At 42.1% G+C, this 13,758-nt stretch overlaps 2 protein-coding genes across 2 annotated transcripts; both read left to right on the forward strand.

Moving 5' to 3' along the window:
- Positions 1 to 2,248, forward strand: fpgt (fucose-1-phosphate guanylyltransferase). Its single transcript, XM_030784602.1, has 4 exons — positions 1 to 73; positions 270 to 437; positions 537 to 629; positions 806 to 2,248. The coding sequence occupies exons 1-4, from the start codon at positions 1 to 3 to the stop codon at positions 2,209 to 2,211; spliced, it is 1,740 nt and encodes a 579-aa protein (XP_030640462.1). The 3' UTR covers positions 2,212 to 2,248.
- Positions 2,249 to 3,295: 1,047 nt separating this feature from the next.
- Positions 3,296 to 13,224, forward strand: tnni3k (TNNI3 interacting kinase). Its single transcript, XM_030784601.1, has 25 exons — positions 3,296 to 3,335; positions 3,564 to 3,672; positions 3,957 to 4,042; positions 4,185 to 4,282; positions 4,696 to 4,806; positions 4,905 to 5,003; positions 5,153 to 5,291; positions 5,545 to 5,689; positions 5,958 to 6,062; positions 6,226 to 6,320; positions 6,445 to 6,594; positions 6,738 to 6,824; positions 7,290 to 7,346; positions 7,782 to 7,874; positions 7,972 to 8,029; positions 8,125 to 8,319; positions 8,987 to 9,091; positions 9,244 to 9,296; positions 9,414 to 9,466; positions 9,734 to 9,866; positions 10,119 to 10,228; positions 11,477 to 11,536; positions 11,673 to 11,842; positions 12,804 to 12,883; positions 13,148 to 13,224. The coding sequence occupies exons 1-25, from the start codon at positions 3,296 to 3,298 to the stop codon at positions 13,222 to 13,224; spliced, it is 2,508 nt and encodes an 835-aa protein (XP_030640461.1).
- Positions 13,225 to 13,758: the final 534 nt, after the last annotated feature.

The following is a 13,758-nucleotide window of genomic DNA, read 5'->3' on the forward strand; positions in this document are numbered from 1 at the left end:
ATGACAGAATACGGAAGTATAAACCTGCAAAAAGCTACCAAAGACAAACTCGAAAAATTCAACAAGTTAAGGGGTAAATATTGTTTTTGTTTGGATCGTGTCACACCGATATTAAGTTAACATTGACTACATGTAGTTATAACCGAGTTCACGATGTATTCTATTGTGGTGTCTTTAGCCTTCATAAAGCCAGACAAATGGGTAATCCTCTATTAAATTTTATAACTGAATCCAGTCACTTGTTGTAATATTTAACTTGTATCGTCCAGGCAAAGAGGTGAAACATGGAGAATTCTGGGATCTTGTTGTTGTCACGGCGGCGGATGAAAATCAAAAAAGTGCATATGAACTTCAGATCAATGAGAAACTGGCACGGAAAGAACTGCCCCTTGGTGTCAGTTACCATGTCTTTGCCGATCCAAGTGGACACAAAATAGGTAGGTAAATATACATTCCACGTTTATTCCAATAGTGTTTTCAGCAGGTTTGATTATTTGTGTTGACGCATGCACTGTTGATCTTCATTTCTTGTACAGGCAATGGAGGGTCGACAATGCACTCACTGCAGCTTCTGTGTGAAAAATATGAGAAAGCTCTAAGTGGATTTAGAGTAATTCTGATACATGCAGGTTTGCACTAGAACTCTTTTTCAGAATAATTTTACATGCTCCCAAATCTTGTTAAAAGAAGAATGGAATGATTTAACTTAGGTCAGAACAAATTGGAATATAATTACTATAATGCTTCAAGGATTAGGCTATAAGAAAAAAAATGGCAATTGATGTTTTTTTGTTTTTGGATGTAGGAGGATTCAGTCAACGGTTACCTAATGCCAGCGCGCTCGGAAAAATCTTCATGGCATTGCCTCTTGGAGACCCGTTGTATCAGATGCTGGAGCTCAAACTTGCCATGTATGTCGACTTTCCCGCGCACATGAAGCCTGGCTTATTAGTGACGTGTGCTGATGACATTGAGCTCTACAGTGTCCCGGACAAAGAGAATATTGAATTTGATAGGTCTGGCTTCACTGCCCTCGCACACCCATCCTCGCTCTCCATCGGAACTACCCATGGCGTGTTTGTGCTGGAGCCAGAGAAAAAATCCGGAGTCTGTGAAATGGAACGTGGATCCTGCTTTCGCTTTCTGCACAAACCAAGCATTGAAAAAATGCGCACAAGTGGTGCTGTGTGCCAGAGAGAGGATGGCTTTGTGGCTTTAAGTGATGCTGAGTTTGTGTATACAGACAGCACATACTTTGTTGATTATAGCACTGCGATGAAGCTGGTCTCCCTGCTACAAGAAGTTGGGCCGTTAAGCTGCGAAATCGACGCCTATGGTGACTTCCTGCAGGCCTTGGGACCAGGGGCGACGGCAGAATACACAAACAACACCGCCAACGTCACCAAGAAAGAGGGCAGCTTGGTGGAAATCCGGCAGAAAATGTTCCATCGTCTTAAGGGAACCCCGCTCAACGTCATCCTTCTCAACAACTCTAAGTTCTATCACCTTGGAACCACAGAGGAATATCTTTTCCATTTCACATCCGATCCTTGCCTGAGGGCAGAACTGGGTCTCCTCTCAGCTGCTTTCAGTATCAGCCAGTGTGAGCCATCTGAGATTTCCACAGTCTGTGTATTGCATAGCATCCTTCACGCTACTGCAGTTGTGTGCTCTGGCTCTGTGGTAGAGTACTCTAGACTCGGTGCCAATGTCAAGGTTGGCACAAGGTGTATCATCAGTGGGTGCTGGATTGACACAGAGCTCTCTGTTCCTAATGAGACCTTCATGCATTCGCTATGTGTGGACGTGAATGGAACCACTGCATATGTGACTGTGACTCTCAGTGTTAAAGATGACCTGAAGCAGAGCGTGGCCAGCCCTGCTGAGATGAATACACTAAGGCTGTTTGGATCCACTTTGGGGGAGTGCCTGAACCGCTGGGGTCTGTGTGCTGAAGGCCTCAGGTTCTCGGGCGACAAGTCCAGCTGTAGCCTGTGGAATGCCTGTGTTTTTCCTTTGTGTCCTGACCTTAGGAGTTCATTCACCATGACCCTGAAGATGGTGCAGGCCTTACAAGATGTGAACTCTGAATTCTTATTACCCAAAGGCACCAAAATGCTATCTTTGCAGGAGGTTCTGCAGAGCAAGAACTTGGAAGGCATGTTAAAATTCAGACAGGGGCTTTATGAGGAAATTCTTAGAGAGAAATGAAATTAAACACGTCCTATAAGTGAAGATAACATGGAATTAAAAGTTTCTGATATCTGTATTGATGTAACTTCAGAGAGGAAATTTCTAACAGTATGGACTTTATCTTCTGCAAAAAGAGAACAATAAATCTTTTGTATGTTTTATCGTATTTATGGGTTACATTTTAGATAGAGTGGGTTACATTATAGCTACAAAAAATTTTATGGGAGGGGTGCTTGGACTTGAATTTTAATCACTACATAAGTGATGCTTGAAATTACCTAATGAAATTGCGTGATAAAATTACCTGATGACTGGATTAACTGATGAATGGATGTAATGATGTTTGATGTGGCCCAGAATACATTCAGACTTAGATTCAGGATCAACTGTGAAATATTATTGAAATATAAATAAAAAATATATAGTTTTGTTAAACAGTGCTTGTTGGCTTATTTTGCTGGTTTTGGTTTTGCATTGGTTTATTTCACAAAAGTTTTCACCTAATAATGCCTGAAATCAACAAGAATAAAACATATTTTATGCACAGTGTTGCATCATTGATGAGGTCAAGCCGCAAACATTCAACAGCATAGTAAGACTATAATGGAATCTCCGCAGATTACAAGATATTAACATTTTGCTTGCCTGATTAGAGAGATAAATATACCCCTTAAAAAGTTGTCAAAGAAAAGAACAAGTGGAAACAACTGTGCAAATTGTTAAATCAACTCCACTCATTATTTATACTATTTTATTTTATTTTATTTTTTTGTGAAATGGGTATTCGGACTGCCGTACAGAGAACAAGAGCTGTAGCTGCAGGATTGGCCGTGTGGTGCCAGGTACCACACACCTGTTGTGTTGAAGAGAACAGCAACACCACAGTAGCTATGCCCCATGCTGCAGACACGACCACTCAGAGGGAGATCAGCTTTCATTGTTGTCAGACATTCCACTCACAGACAAGTTTATTTTTAGCCAGCAGCCATGATCCTTACTTTATCTGCCCCTTCCCTATTGTCCCAGAGAAAAGTGTAGTATTACCGCCGTATTCTGTTTTCCCCTTGAACCCACTGAAAGTACCTCACAAGACTCCGTTCCGATGGGGAATTACAAATCGAGGCCAACTCAGACATGCACGGGTAAATTCTGCTCCTCTTTCTATGTGTCATATTTAATTTATCAGACTAGAGACGGAACAGTTGGGATTCAACCTTTCGGGCGTGTGTGTGTGTGAAACACCATGTGAAATTCGTCACTGATGAATTAAAAATATCCATTGTCGTGTACGCTGGTTTTGCCGCGTGCTTTGCTTGGTGAACGCTCGCGTTCGTGTCCTGATGGTTTGACTTTGTGGTTTGTTCCTGTAGATGAGTGGAAGAAGAAGGTTAGTGAGTCATACGCTGTGATAACAGAGAGGCTGGAGGATGATCTGCGACTCAAAGAGGGTGAAATGATGGAACTCAAACATGTTTTCAGGTGAGAAAGAAAGTCCACCTCCACCGTGCTGTACCGTAAAAGGAGCCTCTATGTTTTCTGCTCTATGAAGTTAGAGGCCTTTTTGTGTATATGAAATATGCATTCGTAGAGCCAAACTAAATGCATATTTAATATACTGAAACCTCTGCCAAGTTTAATATTTAAGTCGAGAGAAATACACTTACGAGTGAATCCATTGTCCACTGAATCTGCTGAATATTAATGCGGAGAATCATTGAATTTTTACTACGTTTTATCATAATAACGTGTTTTGAATTGTTCAGCTCTGATGAAGCGTTCAATAAAGTGAACCTGAACTATCGAACAGAGAATGGACTGTCCCTTCTTCATATCTGCTGCATATGTGGAGGTATGAACTGAGTCAGTTGAGTTGGTTGGTTGGTTAAAGAACCTCAGAAATCCAAATATGTTTTGTTATTGCTCTTTTGATCGTGTTTTGCTTGGCTCTCGTTCTTTTTGCCGTGTATTTTTCGTTTCCTGCCAACCCGCAGGAAATAAAGGCCATATCAGGACACTCATGCTGAGAGGCCTGCGCCCGTCGAGACTGACCCGGAATGGCTTTACAGCTCTACACCTTGCTGCTTATAAGGTTGGTGAGGTGTTAAGCTTGGAGTCTGATTCCCTGCCGTCTGACATGAATCTGCCAGCAGTTTCATATCCAGTATTCAGAACATCCTCCTTCGCCCGCTCTTAGATGTTAAAGCCGCTGTTCTATAATTCACAAGCTAATGAATTATGGAAAATATATTGTATCTGTAGAAACGGTTCTGTGTTCGCATAACGCTTTAAGCAAGACCTGTCAGTGAGTCAACCACATGGTGGCATACAAGGGACAGGATATAAGAGTACTGAATGTTAAAGCGCAGAGCAGTACAATGGTGTTACCAGAGAGTTATCTGTTGATGTAGACGGTCGTGGCACAGAGATGTAAAGCGAAGTAGTGAGGCTTATAATTTATGTGGTTCCTAGTGGAACTGACTCTTTTTTGTGATGTTGCGATAGGATAGTGCAGAGTTGGTAACAGCACTGCTTCACGGAGGAGCAGACATCCAGCAGGTCGGGTACGGCGCCCTCACTGCCCTGCACATAGCCACTGTCGCTGGGCATCATGAGGTGGGAGCTCTGTGTTACACTTTAGTTTACAGTTCTGTCATTTGTGCACTGTACGTGAATTTTTGTAATAACAAGTAATATTGATAATGTTCCTACAGGCAGTGGATATCCTTCTTCAACATGGAGCATATGTCAATGTTCAGGACGCTGTGTTCTTCACACCACTGCATATTGCCGCATATTATGGTCATGAGCAGGTCTCTACTGAGAGTCTTTATCTCACCTCAGTTGTCCACTCCGCTGTAATGTATTCTACTGAATCAACTTCTTGAAGGTCATTGTATCTTTTAAACCAGCCTGTGAGGTTTTTTTTTTTTTTTTTTTTACGGTTATGTCTGTTGAGCAGGTGTGTAAGCTGCTACTGAAGTTCGGGGCAGACGCGAACGTTAGTGGTGAAGTGGGTGACCGACCACTCCACCTGGCAGCAGCTAAAGGTTTCCTGGGAATTGTCAAATTGCTAATGGAGGAGGGGAGCAAGACAGATGGTGAGAAACGGCATCTGAATTAAAAGACTCAACCATTCTGCAGTCCTGTGCATGTGGATATCCCCCTTTAAATCAATAGACTTAGAAAAAGACTGTCAAAAAGATAGACTTTAAATCGAATCGTACTCATAGGGTGTGATCATGACATCACAAAAATGTATTAATGAGGACAGAAAAGCTTTAAAGTGGTGTAATAGTGGTGTCATGTCATATTTTGCTGGGGAGACAGTAAAGTCGTCTCGTGTCTAAACAGTGAATGCTCAGGACAATGAGGACCACGTTCCCCTTCACTTCTGTGCACGGTTTGGTCACCAAGAGGTTGTCCGCTTCCTGCTGCAGGGCGGCTTTGAGGTGCTGCCTCATTCTGTCAACATTTATGGGGACACACCCCTGCATCTGTGAGTCCAACTGAGTGACAGTTGAGCGGTATACAATGTACCGCTCAACTAGTAAAACTAGTAAAGCATAACTGGTACATAATATTTTAAATCACTTGACTAAGTAATAACAGGATAAAGGAGAAATCGTATGATTGTCATTACCTAATGGTGTGTCATACAATATGTTATGACTTTTATATTATAACTTTAAAATGTAGTTGTTTACTCACACAATCTGGGTGAGCCGTGGCATGTTCTTTTACTGTGTGATAACATTCTCCCGCAGTGCATGCTACAATGGGAAATTTGAAGTAGTGAAGGAGATGGTCCAGCTCACAGGCACAGAGAGTTTGTCCAAGGAGAACATCTTCAGTGAGACTGCATTTCACAGGTACAGCCTCTCTCTTTGTACATTAGTCTGGACCAAGCTCTGATTCTCAGCACTCTATTGTGTATTGTCTCTTACTATAATCGTGGCTCAGCTTACACCGAACAGAATGACTCGTAAGAGCTTAACCCTTTGTGTAACATGACTGACTGACTGCTTCCTATAGCGCTTGCACTTATGGCAAGAACCTGGAGATGGTTAAATTCCTGCTCAATCAGAACGCTGTGAGCATCAATCACCAAGGCCGTGACGGGCATACAGGTGGATTTTCAGTCTCCTGCTAACAGTACCTTTATGACCAATCCTAATTAATAGCCACAGAGTCCATCCAGTACATGAGTTGGATACAGTCTCTGAGTGGCTTTCTGGTTGACAACTCTTGTAGGTCTGCACAGTGCCTGTTTCCACGGACACATCCGCCTAGTCCAGTTCCTTTTGGACAATGGGGCAGATATGAACTTGGTCGCATCTGACCCAAGCCGTTCCAGTGGAGAGAAGGATGAGCAGACATGTCTTATGTGGGCCTATGAAAAAGGTGAGCTATGCATGTGTAAGGAGTTTATAATAAATTCCAGGCTGTTAGGGTTAGGTTATGTCAGAAAAGGTAGTGAAAGTTTGATTAGGTTTTTCTTTTGTGTTTGTCTTACTATGTTCTATGCTCTTGTTTTCCCTCTGAAGGTCATGATGCTATCGTCACCCTTCTGAAACACTATAAAAGGCCCCAGGATGACTCACCCTGCAATGAGTATTCCCAACCAGGAGGGGGTGATATACTAATACCTTGTTCCATGCAGTTTTCAACCACACACTAAGCAAAGCAGTTCCCTTCTGATGTGCCTCCCAAAATAGACTTTGTCTTTGACTTCACTGCATTCCCAGTAATGTGTTGAAGTCAAAGAATAGAACCAACCAGCATATTTAAATGATATGGTAAAGTCAATGGTAATAGTATGGTAGCGCAACCTCAGAAATAGCTGTATACTCAGTATAATTCAGAGGAGAGCAAAGATATGTAGTAAAAATGATTCAACAGTTAACTCTGTTTCAGCTGAGACTAATAAAAACACATATAAGTACACTGGATCACGTTTCATCAGATCACTTAATTACAAATCGCAATTAAGCGCCATTAACATTTGTAATTAAGCGATCAGATGAAAAACAACAGCGCTTTGCTTTGATATGTTTGGATCTAACATTCTAATGCTGCTTTGTTTGTTTTTGTGATAGATGGGTCCTATGTTTCTGTCCCATCTCCCCTGGGAAAGATTAAAAGCATGACAAAAGGTAATGGTGCTCCAAATGTACCCACACACACACACACACACACACACACACACACACACACACACATTCTCACACACAGGTGCACTTACAGTCTCAGCACGGTACAGGAGCTGACTCATAGAGTTACTGTTGCTATGAGACCCACTCTCCGTGTCCAACAATTGTTTCTGGCACTGGAGAAAAATCACTAGAGAAAAGTGATCGCATTGTACGTTCTCTTCGTAGTCTTTATACTAAATGCTTTCATTTTTGCTTTCGTCAGAACAATATCTATCAAATTGTTTTGCTACATTCTTGCAGATGTTGACTGAAATCTTTTCATGATTGGAAGACAGGAATAATAGACAGGGGTATTTTGATAGTGCTGTGTTTGATCACTCGATGTACATTTTTTTTGTAATGAATGATGATCACTTGGGACATTTTTCTCCTCAGAAAAGGCTGATGTGCTTCTGTTGAGAGCAAGTCTCCCATCCAATTTTCACCTACAGCTCTCTGAATTGGAATTCAATGAGATTATTGGATCAGGTACACGCAGTTCAGTGAAAGACTAGACCTTGCATACGGTCCTACAGGCCTTTGGGCATTTTAAGACCCTCCTCATGAAATATCTTTGTTTTCATAGGTTCCTTTGGGAAAGTCTACAAAGGACGATGTCGCAACAAAATTGTTGCGATCAAGCGGTAATTCCTCTGTGTTACTCGTAAGCTTGTCCATGCTGCGGTTATGCCGTTTGACGGTGAAACGGAAATGCGATGATCTGATTTTGTTTTGATAGTTACCGCGCTAACACATACTGCTCCAAATCCGACACCGACATGTTCTGCCGTGAGGTGTCCATCCTCTGCCGTTTAAACCACCCCTGTGTGATCCAGTTTGTGGGCGCTTGTCTGGACGACCCCAGTCAGTTTGCCATAGTTACACAGTATGTGTCTGGAGGATCCTTATTCTCACTGCTCCATGAGCAAAAGAGGTAAGGAGTTCTTTTGTGTTGTGTCAGCAACGTAGTTACGTATTTACTTTTTCCAGTATTTGTATGATCTTGCCCTAATTCCACTCAGTTGCTTGTTCTTCATTTGTATAACCTGACAGGGTTGAAGCATTAAGAATGACTCGAGACTGCTTCGGTTTTGTACGCAGTACCATTAAAGCTTCTCTTACACAACCAGTCCTTTCAAAGGACTGTAAGTAACGAAGCTTTTGCATCTTGAGCCTTTTTTTGTGCAATTTGCCAGTCATTCAGAGGCTTAAAACACACATAGGACAAAGGCAAACCACATTCAGAGAGCAATTTTTCATGAACTGAAAGACATGAAAGAAAATAAGATCACAAAAAAGATGAACAACCAGGTCTTATAGTTGACGACTCCCCCCGCAACACACACACACACACACACACACACACACACACACACACACACACACACACACACTCACATAGTTATTGATTAAGTGTTTATCCCCAGTTGCTACACCAAGCCTTTAAATTCCTCACAGAAGGGGTCTCTCTTTTCAGAGATACCTGTTTGCTCTTGCTGTCATTCCATTCCATACTCCCAATGATTTGTTGAAGTGAAACCAGGATTGACTGAAGTATTGATGAATGTGTGGAAGGTCTGTAATGATGTTTAAATGAACAGGATCATCGACCTCCAGTCTAAGCTCATCATAGCTATTGATGTGGCCAAGGGAATGGAGTATCTACACAATCTTACGCAGCCCATCATCCACCGAGACCTCAACAGGTTAGTTACTATCATCATCGTCATCGTCGTCATCATCATCACCATCATCATCATCATCATTATCATCATTGTCAGCAACAATAACAACCGCGACATTGTATACATATGCTGATGCTGATTGCTTTGACCTTGTGATTCTGTTCTTCTTTCAGTCACAACATTCTGCTCTATGAGGATGGACATGCTGTAGTGGCAGATTTTGGAGGTGAGACGGAATGGCACTAATTTTGCGAGACATATGTAATGGCGGTTGAATGAGTGTAAATCATACATAAGGTGTTTAAGTATTTGTGAACTCTCTTTACAATGCAATGTTTTGTAGAGTCCAGATTTCTATTGTCAATGGATGAGGACAATATGACCAAACAACCTGGGGTAGGTTCATCCTCATCAGCCGGGACCATATTATGTTGTGTGATCAATTAGCAAGTTCAGAAAGAAGTGCACACGTATGTGCTTGCCATGTTTCAGCAATTAAGATTATGCTGAGGGAGCGTGTGCGCTAATATGTTCTCCTGGCCTGTGCTTTACATGAGGAGTATGTGCGTCTCTCCTGAGTCGGGGCGTCCCAGGGGAAACGGGCTTTTGTGGGGCTATGCAGTGTTTTTGTAAAGGTAATGAGTCCCTTGTGATGCTCTGTAGAACCTGCGTTGGATGGCTCCAGAGGTGTTCACTCAGTGCACGCGTTACACTGTCAAGGCCGACATGTTCAGCTATGCCCTCTGTCTGTGGGAACTGCTCACTGGAGAGATCCCATTCGCCCACCTGAAGCCTGGTACAATGCCCAGTTCACATCCACCAACGTTATAAACTAACACAGGCAGTAATTTCCCACTGTGCGCATTCCAAATAATACCAGTGGTTCAGATGTTATTTCTATTAATACCATGCTTATATTAGCTGTCAAAATGATTTATTTTCAGTGTTTGATGTGAATGGTTAGTAAGTAGGACCATCTGGGTGTATGTGTAATAAATTGAAGTAGGCTATGACCGCGTTTTCCCCGTGGCTCTCTTCCCTTTTACAGCAGCTGCAGCTGCAGACATGGCCTATCACCATATTCGGCCACCCATTGGATATTCCATCCCCAAGCCGCTCTCTGCTCTTCTCATGAGAGGCTGGAACGTTAGCCCAGAGGTGAGTGTGTTCTTCCACTTCTACCGTAGTCGGTCTCAGTCTTTTCATAACTGTTCTTAAAATTTTGGCTTCAACAAAAAATGATAGCATTCTCAGCGCTCTGAAAATGCTGTGATTCTGAAAATGTAGCGAACCCCAATTCATAAATATGAATTTAATGACCATCCCTAGTTGGTCCAACACCTCCTCAGCTAAGAGCAAACTGTGCCGCTTCAATAAGTCAAGTACCTCACATTAAAAGACAGTAAATGAGAAGCTTTGTTGCTCTGTGGCTGTTTTTTTTTTCCCAGCTGAGGGAATGCTGAGCTCAGTTTTTTGCTCAGGTGTATTGTGTGTAATGATTTATGGAGCCCTATTCCCTGATGCTTCCATTGGATGGCTCCTATTTAGTCTCCTGTTAAATTGGGTCGCGGTCCCACCGAGCGCGTCTATAATGAGCCTGTGTGAGCCAACACCTTGATTAACCCTCATTACCCGTTGCACCGCAGTCCGGTGTAAGTTGATGTACTGGGGTTTTTTTCCCCCGTGATGCCAGTCTCTGCTGTTTGCCAAGTTTGGTTGCCAACTCAGAGTCTTTCTACAACAAAGAGGGTGTCTGGAACTCCCCCATGGATACTCTGGTGGTTTCAAAATACTTGAGTTGAAACTGTGTAAAGAGGATATGTTCTGTGTTTGGAGTATACCACCAGCACCAAACACCACCATGTACCATTCTGTGAGTCTTAATGGGGATAAATATGTATATGGGAAATAAAGAGTGCATTACTCCCTTCTTTTCATGACTCAGTACAGTCAGTTGGACAGCAGCCCTGTTGTGTCCCTGATGGGGCCTGGAAACCCATTTAAGTACATTTTAATGGGATTATACAAACTTTCATTTATTCATTTCCTTTCATTTATTAAAAAAATGGGTGGAAAGTGTATGTTGGCATGGCTGACCATGAAACTCACAGCTGTGTAGCTCTTTTCTGTCTGTCTGTCTGTCTGTCTGTTTGTTCCTCTCCTCTGAAGTAGATTTTCAGTTGCTCTCTTTTGAAGTTGCTCCCCTCTGATTTATGTGTGGGTGGAATTTGATGACCACTCAGACTGTCTGGAAACACAGCACTAGTAGTGTGTGTGTGTGTGTGTGTGTGCGCGCGCGCATGTGTGTGTGTGCATGCTTCGGCTTCTCAGACGTATTGTTGTGAAGGAAATATTCCTTCAGGAGTATTTTAGAAGCATAGATTTCTAATTTCTACTTTCTTTTAGGAGAGGCCCGAGTTCTCAGAGGTGGTAGCAAAACTTGAGGAGTGTCTGTGTAACGTGGAGGTAGGAAAATTCTGCCGCCGTAGCATCCAAAGTGAAACATCACGCGCTCAAAACATACGTCTTATCGCGTTACATACCTAACAAACAAAGCCTTTAAATTTCAATGGGTGCTTTTTTTTTTTTTTGCGCGCCCTAGTTGATGTCCCCCGCCTCCAGTAACAGCAGCGGCTCGTTGTCCCCCTCGTCCTCGTCTGACTGTCTGGTGGCGCGAGGCGGGCCTGGCCGTAGCCACGTGGCTGCCCTCCGCTCTCGTTTTGAGCTGGAATACGCTCTCAACGCACGCGCCTACGCATTCTGGACTCAGAGGTAGGTGCACGTGCTTGATCACGATAATGCAAACCACATATAGGTATTTATATACTCGGTGAAAAAAGATTATACACTCTGCATTGTTAGAAACAAAATACAATTTTTCCAAATGTAAAAAAAACCAAACAAAACTCTTAGGTAATTTTAGCTCTTTTGCCAGAGGAGAATATCCATGTGATAGAGAGACAATATCCACATCATGCAATTAGCATTATTTGTTATGAAACAGAAACACAGACAGGGAATTTGTGTTCAGATGCAGGGGCAGAGGTCAAGCTGTCCCTCCCCTTTGTTTGCCCAGTAACAGGCTGTATACTGAAACACTTCAGTGAAACAGTTTAAAGTGTTGTTGCTAGGAGACCATGTCAGGGAGACAAAGAAAAGCAAATGCAATGAAACATGCATGACATTCAGACTGGGACCTACGCTGGTGGCCAGCTCTTAATTCTTTATGTGTAGTCCTAGTTGAATGTGTGTACAGGAAGCCTGGCAACAGTCAACAGACAGAGAGAGAGAAATAGGGAGGGAGAGAGAGAGAGAGAGAGAGAGAGAGAGAGTGAGGGAGGGGCAACATGGTCCATGACATGGTCTGTAATAATTGAGGAATCTGAGAAACCAGAAATGAAGTTGATATGACTGTGATGATGGTGATTATGTTCCAGAATATGAAAACAAGCTTTACAAGTTAAATTGGGTGCGACCAGCTCTCTAAGAGCCCATTGTGTCTGCTTGATAATAAAACACAAGCATAAGTGTATCATATTCAGTCTCATAAATATTTGATATCTCTAAAGAATCATGAGCGTTTCTCTGGTTTTGAAGTAAGAGGTTGATTGCCTTAATCAGCACAAGGGATTTCTGCTTTCATATTCAGCACTTAAAAAAGGAGTTTATATTATTTTTGGGGGGTAATTTGTGTGTGTGTGTGCGTGCGCGTGTGTATGCGTGTTTTTCTCAGCTCGGGTCGACGATCATCTCAAGGTCTGTCTTTGGATGAGCTTCGAAAGAACTTGCAGTTCCCTCCTATAGACAGAAATGGTTTGTGTTTTCACTTTCATGTCTCTTCCAGTAAAACCATGCCTTATTCTATCGAAACTCTCTTCAAAGCAGGCTACTAATAGCGTAAATCATACTTTGCATGTTTGCATTAATACTATTTTAAACATGTCTTTTTAAAAAAAACACGTTCAGTCCATTTTTTCAACCGCGGGGCCTTTGAGCGATAAAAATGCAATGAAGTGCAAAAATGCAATTTCTTATTCTGTATGTATGGGACATTCTGTTCTGTTTCCCCTCCTACAGGATACGTCTCAGATCCCATGAGCACCATGCGTTTCCACTCTTGCAGCAGTAACGGAAGCTTTGAGGATAGCAATTAGCTCCATCTCCCCTGTGTGTGTCACACTCAGATTACCCAAACTCACTTTAGAGCCCACATAGCTGACTTTGTATTTGCATTTTGATTTTTTCATGTCTGAAATGCATGCTTTTGTCATCTGTTAGTCTCTGCTGCCGAAATATGCGCTGTAAATATCTGAAATGCCTTTTGCAGTTTACATATTTTGTATGACTTTGCTGGAGTGGTTTACTCTGTTTTTTTGGTTAACCATAATTCTTTGTTACAGACAGATACTAATCAAGTTAGTGATTTTACTATTTATGGCCTATGAAATATTTGGTTGATTATGGTGGAATGTCAGCTTTGATTCACACACCTTGGTACTGTCTAAGAGTATGAAACTAAGGTCTTTAACATTTTTGAAAGTTAAATCTGATATATCAAGTTTGGTCCTGTGATGATGGCACTGTGTCTAAAGATAAGATCATGTGATTGTTAAATTGTCAGTGTCAAAGGTGTCAAATGAGAAGTCAAATTTCAAAATTTCTCTATTTTTTATGTGTGAAATTCTCAT

The sequence above is a fragment of the Chanos chanos genome, chromosome 9, assembly GCF_902362185.1.
Source record: "Chanos chanos chromosome 9, fChaCha1.1, whole genome shotgun sequence".
Lineage (NCBI taxonomy): Eukaryota > Metazoa > Chordata > Actinopteri > Gonorynchiformes > Chanidae > Chanos > Chanos chanos.